The 20,261-nt window shown below is 34.9% G+C and overlaps 2 protein-coding genes across 2 annotated transcripts in view; one reads left to right on the top strand and one right to left on the bottom strand.

Annotated features, from left to right (window-relative positions):
- The first annotated feature begins 2,101 nt into the window (after positions 1-2,101).
- The window catches only part of Sec24AB (Protein transport protein Sec24AB), a 98,764-nt gene continuing 80,604 nt past the window's right edge, over positions 2,102-20,261 (top strand). The window contains exon 1 of the mRNA XM_089088989.1: positions 2,102-2,229. The gene's annotated coding sequence lies outside the window, so the exon portion shown is untranslated. The remainder of the gene's footprint in view (positions 2,230-20,261) is intronic.
- LOC148952501 (uncharacterized) lies at positions 15,888-16,355 on the bottom strand. Its single transcript, XM_089089213.1, has one exon. The coding sequence runs from the start codon at positions 16,353-16,355 to the stop codon at positions 15,888-15,890; it is 468 nt and encodes a 155-aa protein (XP_088945339.1).

Raw genomic sequence — 20,261 nt, 5'->3', positions numbered from 1 at the left:
TTTGAGGAGGATTCTCCCCCTCAGCCCTCAGGGCAAGGGTTTTAAGTTATGCCCTGGGGGCATATGAGGTTTTTATAGAAGGCGTTGTCTTAGAAACTTCACAAAAGGGCTCATTCGATTTGAAATTCGAAGGGCTAGTGCCCTTTTTAATGGTCGAAAGTTATTAGTGATATTTTTTGTTGTTGTTATTGTTTAGACCAGGGCTCTTCGTATAGAAGGAGTTGTCGTAGGAACTTCGAAAGGGGCTCATTCGATTGAAAATAGAAAGGGCTGATGCCTTTTTTAATGGTCGAAAGTGATTGGAGGGCAACTAATCCCCCTTTTGCTCCCACCCTCCCATGCCCATCCTCCCATCTGCCCATTATGTTTAAAAACTAAATGTTGCCTTAAGATTTAATCAAATTGCACTGTGATAATTCTAATTCCCAATAAGGCATCTCAGCAGTATCCCAAGAACGACTGAGGGTATTATGTTCAAACTATCGGGGCTACTTCTGCTCTTGAAATTTAACCAAATCAAAATAGCGTAAGTGTATCCAAGCTATCAAAGAAAGTAAACAGATTTCTTGGCGAATGTTATCAAGTCTAAATTGAACTAAATTAATTTTGTTTTAGTCTAAATTAAACAGTACCATTTGTGTCCAGATTTTTAAAAGGGTGTATGTTGTTAAAATTGCTGAACATTTTTCTCCAGCATACAAATAGCAGGCCAAACTATAAAGTCTTAAAAAGCAAAAAGATTTAAAGTGTTATCTTCTTTTTCCCTGAAAAAACTTGGCTATATAAAACGAACAAAAATTAATTAAAAAGCTTTTTCCACAAAATAAGTTTTTTAAAGAAAAGTAGAGTACTCCATTGAACAAAAAATGAGCAAAAATAAAATCGAATCATCTACCAAGCGTGAAACTACCACAAATCAGCATCGATAAATAAATGAAACCCAAAACGAACAGAAATTACAATAAATAACCTAGTCAAACTCAAAACGAGCAGAAATTAACATAAATTGGGCGCAAAACCCCAATGCCTTCCCAAGGCCAGAACAAAATTTGCACATTACTGAAAAAATACAAATGAATGTACATTGTCAGTTTAATATACATATGCTTATATTTAGTAATCAAAATTTTAATATAACTTGATTTATTAAAGTTACAAAAGTAAAAACATTTATATTTTTTTCCGTTAAGTGCAAATTTTATTCTGGCCTTGGGAAGGCATTATCAACAAGAGTCGACATCCTGTACAAGCAATCTACATCCTATTACCTTCGACTCATCATATATTCATGCATATGGTGGCCCACAATATGCAACTTAGCTTAGAAATGGTTTATTTAGTATATAGATTTATATTCAGTATATAAAAATAGGTAGCCCACAATAGGCAATTTAGCTTAGAAAAGGTTTATTTAGCAAAGAATTCTATTAAAACCAACAAAACCTAGAAGAATTATCCATTAATCAATGCGGTGCTAAGATATTTTGTTTACTAGGCAATAATTTCATTGAAGGGAGCCACTCCTCAAGACCACCCTACAGCGATGTTTTCTTTCATGGTTCTGATTAGGCAAATTCGTGAGAAGTCCACCCACACGCAACTTTGAGACCACGGAAGTACGGTTTTTCTTCCTTGGATAGGGACGGGGGAGGGCTTATGACAGAGGGAAGACCCTAAACTATCTCACAACACAAAAACAGCTCTTACCTTACATACCCAGCCTTGCCTCGGCAGGGTATTTGTCAGGGATATTATAAATATATATATATATATATATATATATATATATATATATATATATATATATATATATATATATATATATATATATATATATATATATATATATATATATATATATATATATATATATATATATATATATATATATATATATATATATATATATATATATATATATATATATATTTATATATATTTATGCTTTGTATATATATACATAGCATATATAATTTATAATACTTAAAAATGGTTATATACTGTTCGTCAGAGTACAAACCACACAATACATTCGTCCTGTGTGAAACCGTGTCTGTGTGCATACGACCTTTGATGAGTTGGAATAGGCGTCTGTAAGAAAAGAAGATACAATTTCTAGGCTAGTTTTAGCCAATATAGCCTACTTGTTAGGAAAGACAGTTCTAGGTTTACTGTTATTAATGAAAATCATCTAAAATAAAGCAAAGCACTCTTATTTTCTGATGTAAGGTAAGTAACTGATCCTGAAGTGATCTATATGAAATAGGTCATGCTCATCTAGGCTGGGTAGGTTAGGCTAAACAAACAACTTAGGCTACACAACATTTGAAAAGTAAATTTATTTTAGGCACTTCTTGCTATCAGAACATGGGTAAAATTCAACTTTAGTTACTTTTGGCTATCTTGGAAAGGGGTTGGGTTAGGAAAATGAAACTTTCAGGGATGGATCTACATGCTAAGGTATGTCCAGGGAAGGTACTTTGAAGTACCTAGGGTAAGACACCCAGTAGTTGGCCATCTGCCTATTCTCAGACAGAATGTAACTAACAGGGAACCTACCTCTAGGCTAATGTGCTTAGAAAGTTTTTATACAGCTGGTTTCCCTGGTCACTATTAGATATCCGTATGGACTACCTCTAGGCTAATGTGCTTAGGCTACCCTACCTCCACTCCTCTTTAAAGTTCTACAAAATCATATTATGGAGTTAGGACTAAAGTGAATACACCATTTGATGCCTTTTTTTTATGCTGATTACGAATATAATAAGCATTTCTATTGGAAATGAATTTCAGCTCCCCCCTATATATGCCAATTCACGGCTAGGTTAGGTATAGCCTATATAGGGGGGGGGGGCTGAAATTAATTTCCAATAGAAATGCTTATTATATTTGTAATCAGCATAAAAAAAGGCATTGAATGGTGTATTCACTTTAGTCCTAACTCAATAATATGATTTTGTAGAACTTTACCCACTCCTCCCCCTCTATATAATGGTAAATTACTGCACATTACTAGTTGTTTTAGCTCACATTTCATCCTATAGGCCTATTACTATCATAATTATAAATCACTGCTTACCTTGCACAACTTCAGCTTTTAACCTTGTTCATTAAAATATATTCCAAAATCCAATTTTCATTTAACAGTCATCACTTTAACTTATTTACTATCTAGCTGACATTGCTTCTGGAACCCATTTGTGATGTCACAACTTTGCTTATCATAACCCCTTTAACAGTGGCATGCAAGTCCCATGGGGTAGAAGACAACTCTGTGTTGATAAGCCATTTAAACTTTATTAATTAGGGAAAAGATTTGACAAGAGATAGACCAGTAAAAAATCCAAATTGTTTTTAGAGGACAAATTATGTTATAAGAATTATAACATAATTTTGTTATGTTATGTTATAATGTTTTTATTTTTATAGGTCCATGCGCTCATGAAGCTTTTTAAATATTTCTAAAGCACTAATAGATAGAGCACGACAAACATCAGAATTGACTTTAGAAGACAAGTTATGTCATGGGAACATGTGTTTGAAATCCCCCCTCTCCAAAACTCAAATATGTCTACTTAAGAAGCTTATTAAATATTTCTAAAGCTCTAATAGATAGAGAGCTACAAATATCAGAATCAACTTCAGAGGACAAATTATGTTATGGGAAGATGTTTTTGAAATTCCCTTCCCCCAAACTCAAAATTTTACTTTAGAAGCTTTTTTAAATATTTCTAAAGCACTACAAACATCAGAAGGAGAAAAATTTTAGTTCTGTGGCCTCTAGACTATTTACTCTGGAATTCAGTTTGTTTGATTTACCTTAGCTGTAGTGTATTTGTTAAAATTACACACTGCCAATTTTTGTTGGACCAGGAATAGTATGTTTTTGTTTTCTCTTTATGTCATGTTACAAGTCTTGAGCTTTAGAAATACTTAAAAAAGCTTCTAAAGTAGAATTTTGGAAAATTTTGAGTTTTGGGGGAAGGGGGAATTATTGTAGTATTAATTTGGCCACGAAAGTCGATTCTGATGTTTTTAGTGCGCTATCTGTTAGTGCTTTGGAAATATTTAAAAAGCTTCTAGAGTAGAATTTTAGAAAATTTTGAATTTAGGGGGAAGGGGGATTTCAAAAACATCTTCCCATGACATAACTTGTCCTCTAAAGTTGATTCTGATGTTTGTAGTGCTCTATCTCTTAGCACTTTAGAAATATTTAAAAAAAGGTTCTAAAGTGGAATTTTGGAAAATTTTGAGTTTGGGGGGAAGGGGGATTTCAAGAACATATTTCCATAGCATCATTTGTCCTTAAATTTGCCAACTAGTTGACAATAAATGTTGCCCCAGCAAAACTTTCCTTTTCCAACTAGTTGACTAGTAACTTCTCCCTAGCAAAACTTTATTTTCCAACTAGTTGACTAATGTCTTCTCCCCAGCAACAGTTATTTTTGCCAACTAGCTGGAAACAAGCATTGCCCCAGAAAACAATTTATTTTTCAACTAGTCGACTAGCAACTTTTCCCCAGCAATACTTTCTTTATCCAACTAGCTAGAAACAAACTTACCCTATAAAAACTTTTGTTAGCCATCTATTTGGTAAGTAACTTTTCCTCAGAATAATTTCTTAGCTAACAACATAACATGATGTAAAGAGATGTATTGAGTATGATGTATCATGATGTAAAGAGTGCTTTAGAAATATTTAAAAAGCTTCTTAAGTAGAATTTTAGACATTTTGAATTTTGCAGAGGGGGGATTTCAAGAACATCTCCCCATGACATAACTTGTCCTCTAAAGTTGATTCTGATGTTTGTAGCACTCTGTCAATTAGTGCTTTAGAAATATTTAAAAAGCTTCTAAAGTAGAATTATAGACAATTTTGAGTTTGGGGGGAAGGGGGATTTTAAAAACCTCTTCCTGTGATATAACGTGTCCTCTGAAGTCGATTCTGATTTAGAAATATTTTAAAAGCTTCTAAAGTGATAATTTTTGAAAATTTTGAGTTTGGGGGCAAAGGGGGATTTCAATAACATCTTCCCATGACACAACTTGTCCTCCAAAGTCAATTCTGATGTTTGTAGTGCTCTATGTCTTAGTGCTTTAGAAATATTTAAAAAGTTTCTAAAGTAGAATTTTGGAGTTTGGGGCAAAGGGGGATTTCAAAAACATCTTCCCATGACATAAATTCATAAATTGTCCTCTAAAGTTGATTCTGATGTTTGTAGTGCTCTATGTCTTAGCACTTTAGATATATTTAAAAAAGCTTCTAAAGTAGAATTTTGGAAAATTTTGAGTTTGGGGCAAAGGGGGATTTCAAAAAAATGTTGAGTTTGGGGGGAAGGGGGAATTATTGTAGAATTAATTTGGCCTCTAAAGTCAATTCTGATGTTTTTAGCACGCTATCTGTTAGTGCTTTGGAAATATTTAAAAAGCTTCTAGAGTAGAATCTTAAAAAATTTTGAGTTTGGGGGGGAAGGGGGATTTCAAAAACATCTCCCCATGACATAACTTGTCCTCTAAAGTTGATTCTGATCTTTGTAGCGCTCTATGTCTGAGCGCTTTAGAAATGTTTAAAAAAGCTTCTAAAGTAAAATTTTGAGTTTGGGGGTAAGGGGGTTTAAAAACATATTCCCATAACATAATTTGTCCTCTTAAGTTGATTCTGATATTTATAGTGCTCTATGTCTTAGCACTTTAGAAATATTTAAAAACCTTCTAAAGTAGAATTTCGGAAAATTTTGAGTTTGGGGGAAGGGGGATTTCAAAAAAAATTGAGTTTGGGGGGAAGGGGGAATTATTGTAGAATTAATTTGGCCTCTAAAGTCAATCCTGATGTTTTTAGTGCGCTATCTGTTAGTGCTTTGGAAATATTTAAAAACCTTCTAGAGTAGAATTTTAGAAAATTTAGAGTTGAGGGGGAAGGGGGATTTCAAAAACATCTTTCCATGACATAAATTGCCCTCTAAATTCAATTCTGATGTTTGTAGCGTTCTATGTCTTAGCGCTTTAGAAATATTTAAAAAAGCTTCTAAAGTAGAATTTTGGAAAATTTTGAATTTGGGGTGAAGGGGGATTTCAAAAAATTTTGAGTTTGGGGGAAGGGGGAATTATTGTAGAATTAATTTGGCCTCTAAAGTCGATTCTGATGGTTTTAGCGCGCTATCTGTTAGTGCTTTGGAAATATTTAAAAAGCTTGTAGAGTAGAATTTTAGAAAATTTTGAGTTTGTGGGGAAAAGGGATTTCAAAAACATCTCCCCATGACATAACTTGTACTCTAAAGTCGATTCTGATGTTTGTAGCGCACTATGTTTTAGTGCTTTAGAAATATTTAAAAAAGCTTCTAAAGTAGAATTTTGGAAAATTTTGAATGTGGGGTGAAGGGGGATTTCAAAATAATTTTGGGTTTGGGGGAAGGGGGAATTATTGTAGAATTAATTTGGCCTCTTAAGTCGATTCTGATGTTTTTAGCGCTCTATCTGTTAGTGCTTTGGAAATATTTAAAAAGCTTCTAGAGTAGAATTTTAGAAAATTTTGAGTTTGTGGGGGATTTCAAAAACATCTCCCTTTGACATAACTTGTCCTCTAAAGTTGATTCTGATGTTTGGGGGGAAGGGGGATTTTAAAAACATCTTTCCATGACATAAATTGCCCTCTAAAGTCGATTCTGATGTTTGTAGCACTCTGTCTTAGCGCTTTAGAAATATTTAAAAAAGCTTCTAAAGTAGAATTTTGGAAAATTTTGAGTTTGGGGTGAAGGGGGATTTCAAAATAATTTTGAGTTTAGGAGGAAGGGGGAATTATTGTAGAATTAATTTGGCCTCTAAAGTCGAGTCTGATGTTTTTAGCGCGCTATCTGTTAGTGCTTTGGAAATATTTAAAAAGCTTCTAGAGCAGAATTTTAGAAAATTTTTGAGTTTTTGGGGAAGGGAGATTTCAAAAACATCTCCCCATGACATAACTTGTCCTCTAAAGTCGATTCTGATGTTTGTAGTGCACTATGTGTTAGTGCTTTGGAAATATTTAAAAAGCTTCTAGAGTAGAATTTTGGAAAATTTTGAATTTGGGGTGAAGGTGGATTTCGAAATAAATTTGAGTTTGGGGGGAAAGGGGGAATTATTGTAGAATTAATTTGGCCTCTAAAGTCGATTCTGATGTTTTTAGCGCGCTATCTGTTAGTGCTTTGGAAATATTTAAAAAGCTTCTAGAGTAGAATTCGAAAATTTTGAGTTTGTGGGGAAGGGGGATTTTAAAAACCTCTTCCCGTGATATAATGTGTCCTCTGAAGTCAATTCAGATGTTTTTAGCACCCTATCTATTAGTGCTTTAGAAATATTTTAAAAGCTTCTAAAGTAGAATTTTTGAAAATTTTGAGTTGGGGGGGGGGAAGGGGGATTTCACAAACATCTTCCCATGACACAACTTGTCCTCCAAAGTCAATTCTGATGTTTGTAGCGCTCTATGTCTTAGTGCTTTAGAAGTATTTAAAAAGCTTCTAAAGTAGAATTTTGGAAATTTTTGAGTTTAGGGCAAAGGGGGATTTGAAAAACATCTTTCCATGACATAACTTGTCCTCTAAAGTCGATTCTGATGTTTGTAGCGCTCTATGTCTTAGTGCTTTAGAAATATTTAAAAAAGCTTCTAAAGTAGAATTTTGAAAAATTTTGAGTTTGGGGTGAAGGGGATTTCAAAAAAAATTTGAGTTTGGGGGGAAGGGGGAACTATTGTAGAACTAATTTGGCCTCTAAAGTCGATTCTGAGGTTTTTAGCGCGCTATCTATTAGTGCTTTGGAAATATTTAAAAAGCTTCTAGAGTAGAATTTTAGAAATCTTGAGTTTGTGGGGAAGGGGAGTTTCAAAAACATCTCCACATGACATAACTTGTCCTCTAAAGTCGATTCTGATGTTTGTAGTGCACTATGTTTTAGTGCTTTAGAAATATTTAAAAAAGCTTCTAAAGTAGAATTTTCGAAAATTTTGAGTTTGGGGGGGAGGGGGAATTCAAGATCATCTCCCCATGACATAACTTGTACTCTAAAGTAGATTCTGATGTTTTTAGCGCACTATGTTTTAGTGCTTTAGAAATATATAAAAAAGCTTCTAAAGTAGAATTTTGGAAAATTTTGAATGTGGGGTGAAGGGGGATTACAAAATAATTTTGAGTTTGGGGGGAAGGGGGAATGATTGTAGAATTAATTTGGCCTCTAAAGTCGATTCTGATGTTTTTAGCGCTCTATCTGTTAGTGCTTTGGAAATATTTAAAATGCTTCTAGAGTAGAATTTTAGAAAATTTTGAGTTTATGGGGGATTTCAAAAACATCTCCCTTTGACATAACTTGTCCTCTAAATTTTGAATATGGGGTGAAGGGGGATTTCAAAATAATTTTGAGTTTGGGGGGAAGGGGGAATTATTTTAGAATTAATTTGGCCTCTAAAGTTGATTCTGATGTTTTAAGCGCGCTATCTGTTAGTGCTTTGGAAATATTTAAAAGCTTCTAGAGTAGAATTTTAGAAAATTTTGAGTTTGTGGGGAAGAAGGATTTCAAAAACATCTCCCCATGACATAACTTGTACTCTAAAGTCGATTCTGATGTTTGTAGCGCACTATGTTTTAGTGCTTTAGAAATATTTAAAAAAGCTTCTAAAGTAGAATTTTGGAAAATTTTGAGTTTGGGGGGAAGGGGGATTTCAAGAACATCTCTGCATGACATAACTTGTACTCTAAAGTCGATTATGATGTTTTTAGCGCACTATGTTTTAGTGCTTTAGAAATATATAAAAAAGCTTCTAAAGTAGAATTTTGGTAAATTTTGAATGTGGGGTGAAGGGGGATTTCAAAATAATTTTGAGTTTGGGGGGAAGGGGGAATTATTGTAGAATTAATTTGGCCTCTAAAGTCGATTCTGATGTTTTTAGCGCTCTATCTGTTAGTGCTTTGGAAATATTTAAAATGCTTCTAAAGTAGAATTTTTGAAAATTTTGAGTTTATGGGGGATTTCAAAAACATCTCCCTTTGACATAACTTGTCCTCTAAATTTTGAATTTGGGGTGAAGGGGGATTTCAAAAAATTTTGAGTTTGGGGGGAAAGGGAAATTATTGTAAATTAATTTGGCCTCTAAAGTTGATTCTGATGTTTTTAGCGCGCTATCTGTTAGTGCTCTGGAAATATTTACAAAGCTTCTAGAGTAGAATTTTAGAAAATTTTGAGTTTGGGGGTAAGAAGGATTTCAAAAACATCTCCCCATGACATAACTTGTACTCTAAAGTCGATTCTGATGTTTGTAGCGCACTATGTTTTAGTGCTTTAGAAATATTTAAAAAAGCTTCTAAAGTAGAATTTTGGAAAATTTTGAATGTGGGGTGAAGGGGGATTTCAAAATAATTTTGAGTTTTGGGGGAATGGGGAATTATTGTAGAATTAATTTGGCCTCTAAAGTTGATTCTGATGTTTTTAGCGCTCTATCTGTTAGTGCTTTGGAAATATTTAAAAAGCTTCTAGAGTAGAATTTTAGAAAATTTTGAGTTTGTGGGGGATTTCAAAAACATCTCCCTTTGACATAATTGTCCTCTAAAGTTGATTCTGATGTTTGGGGGAAGGGGGATTTCAAAAACATCTTTCCATGACATAAATTGCCCTCTAAAGTCGATTCTGATGTTTGTAGTGCTCTGTCTTAGTGCTTTAGAAATATTTAAAAAAGCTTCTAAAGTGGAATTTTGGAAAATTTTTAATTTGGGGTGAAGGGGGATTTCAAAATAATTTTGAGTTTGGGGGGAAGGGGGAATTATTGTAGAATTAATTTGGCCTCTAAAGTCGATTCTGATGTTTTTAGCGCGCTATCTGTTAGTGCTTTGGAAATATTTAAAAAACTTGTAGAGTAGACTTTTTGAAATTTTTGAATTTGGGGTGAAGGTGGATTTAGAAATAAATTTGATTTTGGGGGGGAAGGGGGAATTATTGTAGAATTAATTTGGCCTCTAATGTCGATTCTGATGTTCTTAGCGCGCTATCTGTTAGTGCTTTGGAAATATTTAAAAAACTTGTAGAGTAGACTTTTGGAAATTTTGAGTTTGTGGGGAAGGGGAGTTTCAAAAACATCTCCACATGACATAACTTGTCCTATAAAGTCGATTCTGATGTTTGTAGTGCACTATGTTTTAGTGCTTTAGAAATATTTAAAAAAGCTTCTAATGTAGAATTTTTGAAAATTTTGAGTTTGGGGGGAAGGGGGATTTCAAGAACATCTACCCATAACATAATTTGTCCTCTAAAGTTGATTCTGATGTTTGTAGCGCTCTCTGTCTTAGCGCTTTAGAAATATTTAAAAAAGCTTCTAAAGTAAAATTTTGAGTTTGGGGGGAAGGGGGTTTAAAAACATCTTCCCATATCATATTTTGTCCCCTGAAGCTGAATCTGATATTTGAAGTGCTCTATCTATTAGTACTTTAGAAATATTTAAAAAGCTTCTTTGAGTAGAATTTTAGAAATTTTGAGGTTTGTGGAGGGGGGATTTCAAAAATATCATCCCATGACATAACTTGTCCTATAAAGTTGATTCTGATGTTTGTAGCCCTCTATCAATAAGTGCTTTAGAAATATTTAAAAAGCTTCTAAATTAGAATTTTGGGAAATTTTGAGTTTGGGGGGGAGGGAAGGGGGATTTTAAAAACCTCTTCCCATGATATAATGTGTCGTCTGAAGTCGATTGTGATGCTTTTAGCACTCTATCTATTAGTGATTTAGAAATATTTTACAAGCTTCTAAAGTAGAATTTTTGAGTTTGGGGGGGCGGGGAAAGGGGGATTTCAAAAACATCTTCCCATGACATAACTTGTCCTCCAAAGTCGATTCTGATGTTTGTAACGCTCTATCTATTAGTGCTTTAGAAATATTCAAAAAGCTTCTAAAGTAGAATTTTGGAAAATTTTTAGTCTAGGGCAAAAGGGGATTTCAAAACATATTCCATTGACATTACTTGCCCTCTAAATTCAACCCTGATAGTGGTAGCTCTCTATGTCGGAGCGCTGTAGAAATATTTAAAAAAGCTTCTAAAGTGAAATTTTAGAAAATTTTGAGTTTGGGGCGAAGGGGGATTTCAAAAAAGAATTTGAGTTTGGGGGGTTGATTCTGATGTTTTTAGCACGCTATCTGTTAGTGCTTTGGAAATATTTAAAAAGCTTCTAGAGTAGGATTTTAGAAAATGTTGAGTTTGGGGGGAAGGGGGATTTCAAAAGCATCTTTTCACGACATAACTTGTCCTCTAAAGTCGATTCTGATGTTTATAGCGCTCTATGTTTAGCGCTTTAGAAATATTTAAAAAAGCTTCTAAAGTAGAATTTTGAAAAATTTTGAGTTTGGGGTGAAGGGAGATTTCACAAAAAATTTGAGTTTGGGGGGAAGGGGGAATTATTGTAGAATTAATTTGGCCTCTAAAGTCGATTTTGATGTTTTTAGCGCGCTATCTGTTAGGGCTTTGGAAATATTTAAAAAGCTTCTAGAGTAAAATTTTGAGTTTGGGGCAAAGGGGGATTTCAAGAACATCTTTCCATGACATAAATTGTCCTCTAAAGTTGATTCTGATGTTTATAGCGCTCTATGTCTTAGTGTTTTAGAAATATTTAAAAAAGCTTTTAAAGTAAAATATGGAGTTTGGGGGGAAGGGGGTTAAAAAACATCTTCCCATAACATAATTTGTCCTCTGAAGTTGATTCTGATATCTGTAGTGCTCTATCTATTAGTGCTTAAGAAATATTTAAAAAGCTTCTTAAGTAGAATTTTAGACATTTTTGAGTTTTGGGGAGGGGGGATTTCAAAAACGTCTTCCCATGACATAACTTGTCTTCTAAAGTCAATTCTGATGTTTTTAGCCCTCCATCAATTAGCGCTTTAGAAATATTTAAAAAAGCTTCTAAATTAGAATTTTATAAAATTTTGTGTTTGGGGGGGAAGGGGGATTACAAAAACATCTTCCCATGACATAAATTATCATCTACAGTCGATTCAGATGTTTGTAGCGCTCTATGTCTTAGCGCTTTACAAATATTTAAAAAAGCTTCTGAAGTAGAATTTTGGAAAATTTTGAGTTTGGGGCAAAGGGGGATTTCAAAAAAAAATTTGAGTTTGGGGGGAATTATTGTAGTATTTGGCCTCTAAAGTTGATTCTGATGTTTTTAGCACGCTATCTATTAGTGCTTTGGAAATATTTAAAAAGCTTCTAGAGTAGGATTTTAGAAAATGTTGAGTTTGGGGGGAAGGGGGATTTCAAAAGCATCTTTTCATGACATAACTTGTCCTCTAAAGTCGATTCTGATGTTTGTAGCGCTCTATGTCTTAGCGCTTTAGAAATATTTAAAAAAGCTTCTAAAGTAGAATTTTGAAAAATTTTGAGTTTGTGGCAAAGGGAGATTTCACAAAAAATTTGAGTTTGGGGGGAAGGGAGAATTATTGTAGAATTAATTTGGCCTCTAAAGTCGATTTTGATGTTTTTAGCGCGCTATCTGTTAGGGCTTTGGAAATATTTAAAAAGCTTCTAGAGTAAAATTTTGAGTTTGGGGCAAAGGGGGATTTCAAGAACATCTTTCCATGACATAAATTGTCCTCTAAAGTTGATTCTGATGTTTGTAGCGCTCTATGTCTTAGTGTTTTAGAAATATTTAAAAAAGCTTCTAAAGTAAAATATTGAGTTTGGGGGGAATGGGGTTTAAAAACATATTCCGATTACATAATTTGTCCTCTGAAGTTGATTCTGATATTTGTAGTGCTCTATCTATTAGTGCTTTAGAAATATTTAAAAAGCTTCTTAAGTAGAATTTTAGACATTTTTGAGTTTTGGGGAGGGGGGGATTTCAAAAACCTCTTCCCATGACATAACTTGTCTTCTAAAGTCAATTCTGATTTTTTTAGCCCTCCATCAATTAGTGCTTTAGAAATATTTAAAAAGCTTCTAAAGTAGAATTTTAGAAAATTTTGAGTTTTGGGGAGAAGGGGTTTTTTAAAAACCTCTTCCCGTGACATAACGTGTCCTCTGAAGTCGATTCTGGTGCTTTTAGCACTCTATCTATTAGTCCTTTAAAAATATTTTAAAAGCTTCTAAAGTAGAATTTTTGAAAATAATGAGTTTGGGGGTAATGGGTATTTCAAAAACATCTTCCCATGACCTAACTTGTCCTCTTAAGTTGATTCTGATGTTTGTAGCGCTCTATGTCTTAGCGCTTTAGAAATATTTAAAAAAACTTCTAAAGTAGAATTTTGGAAAATTTTGAGTTTGGGACAAAGGGGGATTTCAAAAAAGTTTTGAGTTTGGGGGGAAGGGGGAATTATTGTAGAATTAATTTGGCCTCTGAAGTCGATTCTGATGTTTTTAGCGCGCTATCTGTTAGTGCTTTGGAAATATTTAAAAAGGTTTTAAAGTAGAATTTTAGAAAATTTTGAGTTTGGGGGGAAGGGGGATTTCAAAAACATCTCCCCATGACATAATTTCTAAAGCGCTAAGACATAGAGCGCTACAAACAGCAGAATCGACTTTAGAGGACAAGTTAGGTCATGGGAAGATGTTTTTGAAATACCCATTACCCCCAAACTCATTATTTTCAAAAATTCTACTTTAGAAGCTTTTAAAATATTTCTAAAGCACTAATAGATAGAGTGCTAAAAGCATCAGAATCGACTTCAGAGGACACGTTATGTCACGGGAAGAGTTATGTCCTCTGAAATCGATTCTGATATTTGTAGCGCTCTATCTATTAGTGCTTTAGAAATATTTAAAAAGCTTCTTAAGTAGAATTTTAGAAATTATTGAGTTTTGAGGAGGGGGGATTTCAAAAACATCTTCCCATGACATCACTTGTCTTCTAAAGTCAATTCTGGTGTTTGTAGCACTCTATCAATTAGTGCTTCAGAAATATTTAAAAAGCTTCATGAGTGCATGGACCTATAAAAATAAAAACATCTTCTCATAACATAATTTGTCCTCTAAAAACAATTTGGATTTTTTTACTGGTCTATCTCTTGTCAAATCCTTTCCCTAATTAATAAAGTTTAAATGGCTTATCAACACTGAGTTGTCTTCTACCCCATGGGACCTGCATGCTACTGTTAAAGGGGTTATGATAAACAAAATTTTGACATCACAAATGGGTTCCAGAAGCAATGTCAGCTAGATATTAAATAAGTTAAAGTGATGACTGCTAAATAAAAATTGGATTTTGGAATATATTTTAATGAACAAGGTTAAAAGCTGAAGTTCTGTAAGGTAAGCAGTGATTTATAATCATGATAGTAATATAGGATGAAATGTGAGCTAAAACAACTAGTAATGTGCAGTAATTTACCATTATATAGAGGGAGGAGGAGTGGAGGTAGGTACTTCAAAGTAACTTCCTGGGACATACCTTAGCATGTAGATCCATCCCTGAAAGTTTCATTTTCCTAACCCAACCCCTTTCCAAGATAGCCAAAAGTAACTAAAGTAGAATTTTAACAGAACATGTAGTTGAGATAAGCAAATGAAACTTTCAAGTTTGAATTCAGGGGCTAAAATAGCCTATAGGCCTACCTGTGAAGGTGTCATTATGCTACAATTTCTACCCTTTTCTTATTTCTATGGGTTATAAGATGGTAAATTTTTGGCAGTTCATATTATTGACTTACAAATAAAGTAAACATACCACTCAATGCCTTTTTTTATGCTCATTACAAATATAATAGGCCTATCAATTTTGTCAGAAATGAATTTTATCCCCCACCCCTTTGTATATCAATTTGGTAAATTTTTACCAAATCATATTATTGAGTAACAACTAAAGTGAATATACCTTTTGATGCCTTTTTTATGCTGATTACAAATATAATAATCATTTTTCTCAGAAATGAATTTTAGCCCCCCCCCTAACAAAACCCCCACCCCCAAATGTGCAAATATATATCCTGAATTGACATATATAGGGGGGGCTAAAATTCATTTCCCACAGAAATTATTATTATATTTGTAATCAGCATAAAAAAAGGCATCAAATGGTATATTCCCTTTATTTTTAAGTCAATAATATGATTTGGTAAAAATTTACCATCAATTCAGGGTATAGCCTATATTTGCACATTAAGGAGGTGGGGGTGAAGTTTATTTTTGATGCAAATGAGAGGTAAGTTTATACTTTACCCCCACCCCACCCCCTAATGTGCAAATATATAGCCTACCCTGAATTGGTAGGCTATATAACCTAAGAGTGGGAGTAAAATTCATTTCCAGCAAAAATGATTATTATATTTTTAATGAGCATTAAAAAAAGGCATTGAGTGGTATTTTTTACTTTATTCATAGCCTAGGATAGTCAATAATATTAACTGCCAAAAATTTACCTATAAGATTGTATATGTGATAGGTCCATAGGCTATACCTATCTAGATTTAAAATGACAAAGATTTTTCTGGTGCCCTCTTTCCCCCTTAAATTCTACTGAAATAATAGTAACTTCACTCTCCAAAACCAGGTTCAGCAGGGGCAGATCTAGAGCAAAATCTTGGGAGGGGACAATATGACAAGGGTGCCAATGAGCAAAATCTTTGTGGGGCCAATGTGACAAAGGTGCCAATAATTGACAAATTAGAATTGTTTTCTTAACATGCCTTCTTGTGTTGCGGACTGCTCATACATCTATGCCTCTTTTTCTCACAACTGTGCTAATGTGGTCATCTACTTTCACCATTTTGAGTTCTGCCTACCCTAAAATTTATTATCCAGCCAAGAGCTTTGCCCACAATCCCAAGGTATTACCTTAAATTGCATGTCCAGCAAGATAAGGTGGTGATAGGCCTCCTGTGGAACATCTTGCTGGTGGTGTGACATGACTCATGTTTGGCATCCCAGGTTAGCCTACACTCTGCATTGGTCAGTCCTAGCCAAGTCCTTTCTTGAACGCATCTATGGTTTGGGACTGGATGGTGGCTTTAGAGAGGCTGTTCCAATAAGGGACAGCACATACAGAGAAGAATTGCTGGCACTCACATGCATGGCAATGAGGGACTTGTAGCTTTTTTGTGTGACCTCTTGTCATACTTGCAATGGATGAGGAGAAAACTTGACTTGAGAGGTTATTTTCTAGGCGTTTGTAAGTAGCAATTGCATCTCCTCTCTTTCTTTGATAGATTAGGGTGGGGAGTTTGAGGGATACAAGGTATTCCTCATATGGCTTGTCTTGCAAAGCTGTTATGAGCTTTGTTGCTTGCCTTTGGACACTCTTGAGTGTTTTAACATCCATTTTATAATGGGGAGGCACTAGAGTTTTCCAAATTCCAGGTGTGGACTTACAATAGCTTTGTATAGCTTCTTGACCACACATAGCTTCTTGGTGGTAACCATTCATTTTATGAGCCCTAGGGCTTTGTTTCCTCTAGCAACTTGAGCTTGTGTGTGGCTGTGAAACTTTTGTTCATCATCAAAAATAACCCCCAGGCCCTTCTCCTCACTTAAAACTTCAATTAGGTCATCTACAATATGAGAAGTTGATGCTATACTTTATCAAATGCTTTTGATTGATAAAGTAATATGACATCCACTGAGAGGCCATTATCAAAGAGTCTAGTCACAAAGTCATATGTTTCAATGAGGTTTGTTTTGATTGAGTGACCTTTCTGGAAAACATCCTGACTTTTTGAAAGTGACTGATTTCTTTTAAGGTGAGAGCATTTATAATGCTCTCAAGGACGTTACATACAACAGAAGTGAGACTTATAGGGCAATAATTACTGGCTTGGTCCTTTCTCCCTTTCTTGAAGATGGGCTTCATGTTGGCCTGCTTTTAGTCACTTGGGAGAACTTTGGACGTCAGTGACATCCCAAGAATCACTGCTAGTGGCTCAGCAATTTGTTCAGCTGCTTCTTTTAATAGTCTGGGGTTGTAGATTATCTGGCCCAGCAGCTTTATTTGCATCTAGTTTTTTAAGCCTTTTCAGAACATTCTCTACAATTATAATTGTCATATACATTGGTTCTCCAATTGGTTGCTCTGATAAAGTGAGTGGAGGGTTTGCTATGGGCTGAGTGGAGAAATTTGTACCAAAGCTAGAGTTGAGCAAATCTACTTTTTCTTTAGGTTCTGAGGTCTTTGTCTCATCCTCTTTCATGAAGTCTGATATATCATGTCTAGAGGGATTAGCTGCTGAGACATGGTGCCAGAAACCCTTTGGATTCTGCTTTGCATTGGCTGTAATTGCCTCCTTGTGGTTTTCTATAATCTTCCAAGTCAAATTTCTTAGCCTGTTTCTGTATTTTTTGAATGTCTCATAGTTGTATCTTATCTGCACTTCACACATTTGGTCCAAGCTCTTTTCTTCTTCCTTCTAGCCCTTATCACTTCTTTGGGTAGAAATGGGAGTGTTTTTGGTTGGGTGACCAGTATACCTGGGTATGTTCGTTTTTTGCAACTAGGGCTACTGTTTTTAATGCCTCTCAGCTTTTTCCTATATTACCACTGTCAACCACATTCTCCCATTTTATCTTTGACAGGTCCTGCTGTATTGACTCATAATCTATAAAAGATGTTTTCACTTTGTTTTCCTTCTTAGCATTCACATGTATCTCAGTCAAGATATAAATATGCTCACTGCTTCCAATTGCAGGGTGATAGGAAATAGACATAATTTGTTCAGGGTCATTTGTGACAACTAAGTCAAGTAAGGAGGGTTGTTTCTGGTGCCTGAATTGTGTTGGTTGGCCAATAATATGTGTCAGTAGGTTGTCAGTGAGGGATTTAGTAGTGACATGGGAGGGGCTACTTTCAGGGGGGAATGCTATGCCTTCAATCCACTTAACATCAGGCATATTAAAATCTCTAGACAAAAAAAATTGTTGAATGCTCATGGGCATTTATTTTTGATATGAGATCAGATACAGCTAGGTGTGAAATATATTGATTAAGGGCAGACGGACTACGGTAAATAACACCTATTATAAATGATTCAGATCCAATTTGGAGTTTCAAACAGACATACTCAACCCAACTGCTATCAGAATAAATTAAAGAGTAACTCACAGTTTCAGCTCTCAGACCAGTTCTGCAGTATATTGCTGCTCCTCTCCGACACTCAGGGTGATCCAAATTGCTACATAAACTGGATCCCAGGATTTGGATTTGACATTCTTCCAATTTATACACTGAGTTTTTAGGGAAATCTCACAAACAAAAATAACATCTATATCAAGGTCAAAACACACAGCTTTCAGTTCATTAAGTTTTGGGGCAAGAGTATCAGAATTTGTGTAAAAAACATGGACATTTCTAGAGTTTTTTTGTTTTTGTTTACTATTTTAGCAATATTGCCACTAGTACAAGAGAAACTGATTTCAAATTCACTTTCTCTGCCACTCTCACTGCCAGTGTTGTCATGCTTGCTCTCACTGCCCAAACAGGTGGTTTCAAAAACTTTGTATGTTGAGACCAGAGACTCAGCACTGGCGAAACTTGAATTGGTTTCACTGCAAATAACCTCTTGCTCCCAATTTACACTATTTATATCACTTTGTGCCACATCTAGTGCATCATCTGCTTTGGAACTGGGGGTCCCAAGGACAGCCTGTTTTTTGCCACAATGACCCTGTTACTTATTCCCAGATTATGCTCACTGGCAGCAGCTCTTCTTTTAATTTCTTCAACCAACTCTTTTCTTTTCTGACAGTCTTCTCAAGATGTGTCTGCATAAAAGGCAATAGCACTTTTTTTGTTTAGGAAAGCTTCAATATTTCTGCTTTTTGTTTACCCAAATTGATGGAGAATTAGATAGGATCAGGCCTTGTGGCAGCTGATGATCCAGGTGTACTATGGTTTTGCCCTCCTGGCAGGCGCCAAATGTTTGGAATGACACCCAGTCTATCTTGAGCTCACTTTTCAGGAACTCAATTATAAATTTGGCATTGTCTGTCTGAGGTGCTATGCCATAAACAATGAGGTTCAGACGTCTGTTAAACTGGTCTTGTTCTTGCCTGACTATTTTGCAAATATTGGCTTCTAGTTTATCGGCAACACCACAGTTTACAATGTCCTTGACTTTCAACACAGAAACTTTTGTTTTTATACTCTCATCAAGGTCATTGATTTTTGCTTTGACTGGGTCCAGAGATGCACTCATATCTTGTTTGAATGAGTCAAACATGCCCCGCGTTTCATTCCTGTATTCTTGTAATGTGGTTTTTACAACATCTGAGATGGTTTGTTTGCTACTGCCGGTTTTGCACAAGGGGCAGATCCAAACACTTCCAATTCTTTGAGTCATTTTTTAAATATGCTGTACTCTGCATCAGACATCAAGAGGCACCCAGCACAAAGCCAGGAATTAAATTTGTCACTTTGTACAGCATTTGACCTTTCATCCAAACCACAGCCCTCCACTGCACACTCATCAGAGCCTTTTTTGTGCATTGAGGTTTTTGGCTGTTTCATAGCACTTTTCCCTGTGGTTTTTGGTGGCATTATATGTCAATGCTGTGCACATGTGCACAATTAAAAAACTTGATATGTCTTATTTTGCAAAGATTATCTCAGCCAATGTTCAGTTCTTTAGCAGCAACGCTGCTGTTAGCCCAAATAATTATTGCCTTGAAAATTCTTGTTGTAGACAGAAAATGTGGGAAGTGCAATACTCAAGTCACCTATTCCCAGCGGTTTAGGGATTAAAATCCAGCCAGTACTGATTTGGCCTCTTTATTGTTTGATATTGCTCTCTTCTGCACAGACTATATCCAAAAAAACGACTAAGCTAACATATTCTATGGCTTTATAGAAATATAGTGTTTGGCAACTGTGCAATATTGGCAACTTTGTAAATTTGGAAGATGAAGAAGAAGCACTTGGAATATATTATCTTTTTGTTAGCATTAAAATCTGAAAAATCTCAACAAGCATTAAAATCCAAAAAAAATCACAATTTCACAGCAGCAACATTATAAGAAATTTATGCATAAAATTTCTTGTGAATTAATCTTGATTTATCAGTAGTCAACCCAACCAATTGTGCTCAAAATCCTCTTTTGGACCACACTATGGTGAAATCCTCCCTTCACTAGAGTGCAGACAGTCTGGTATTATAGTTTTTTTTGTTAGCATATAAAGCTTATTCCAATAGGCAATGCATAGAACATCCCATAAAAAAGTCCCCCCAGACCCTACCCCAAATACTAACAAAAATGTTCCACTTATGCCCCAGCCTGGCTGGTCAAGCTGATTATCTCAAAGCTCACATGAGTCAAACTCAATGAATAAGACAATGGAATATAT

Source organism: Artemia sp. Qi Xiang Cuo, chromosome 5 (genome assembly GCF_049724085.1).
Source record: "Artemia sp. Qi Xiang Cuo chromosome 5, ASM4972408v1, whole genome shotgun sequence".
Classification (NCBI taxonomy): Eukaryota; Metazoa; Arthropoda; class Branchiopoda; order Anostraca; family Artemiidae; genus Artemia; species Artemia sp. Qi Xiang Cuo.
The sequence above is the reverse complement of the archived record's forward strand: the minus strand, read 5'-3'. Positions and strand labels throughout refer to the sequence as shown.

Excerpts from the sequence above, each read along its gene's own strand:
- LOC148952501 (XM_089089213.1), bottom strand. The coding sequence starts at position 16,355 with ATGAATGGTTACCACCAAGAAGCTATGTGTGGTCAAGAAGCTATACAA.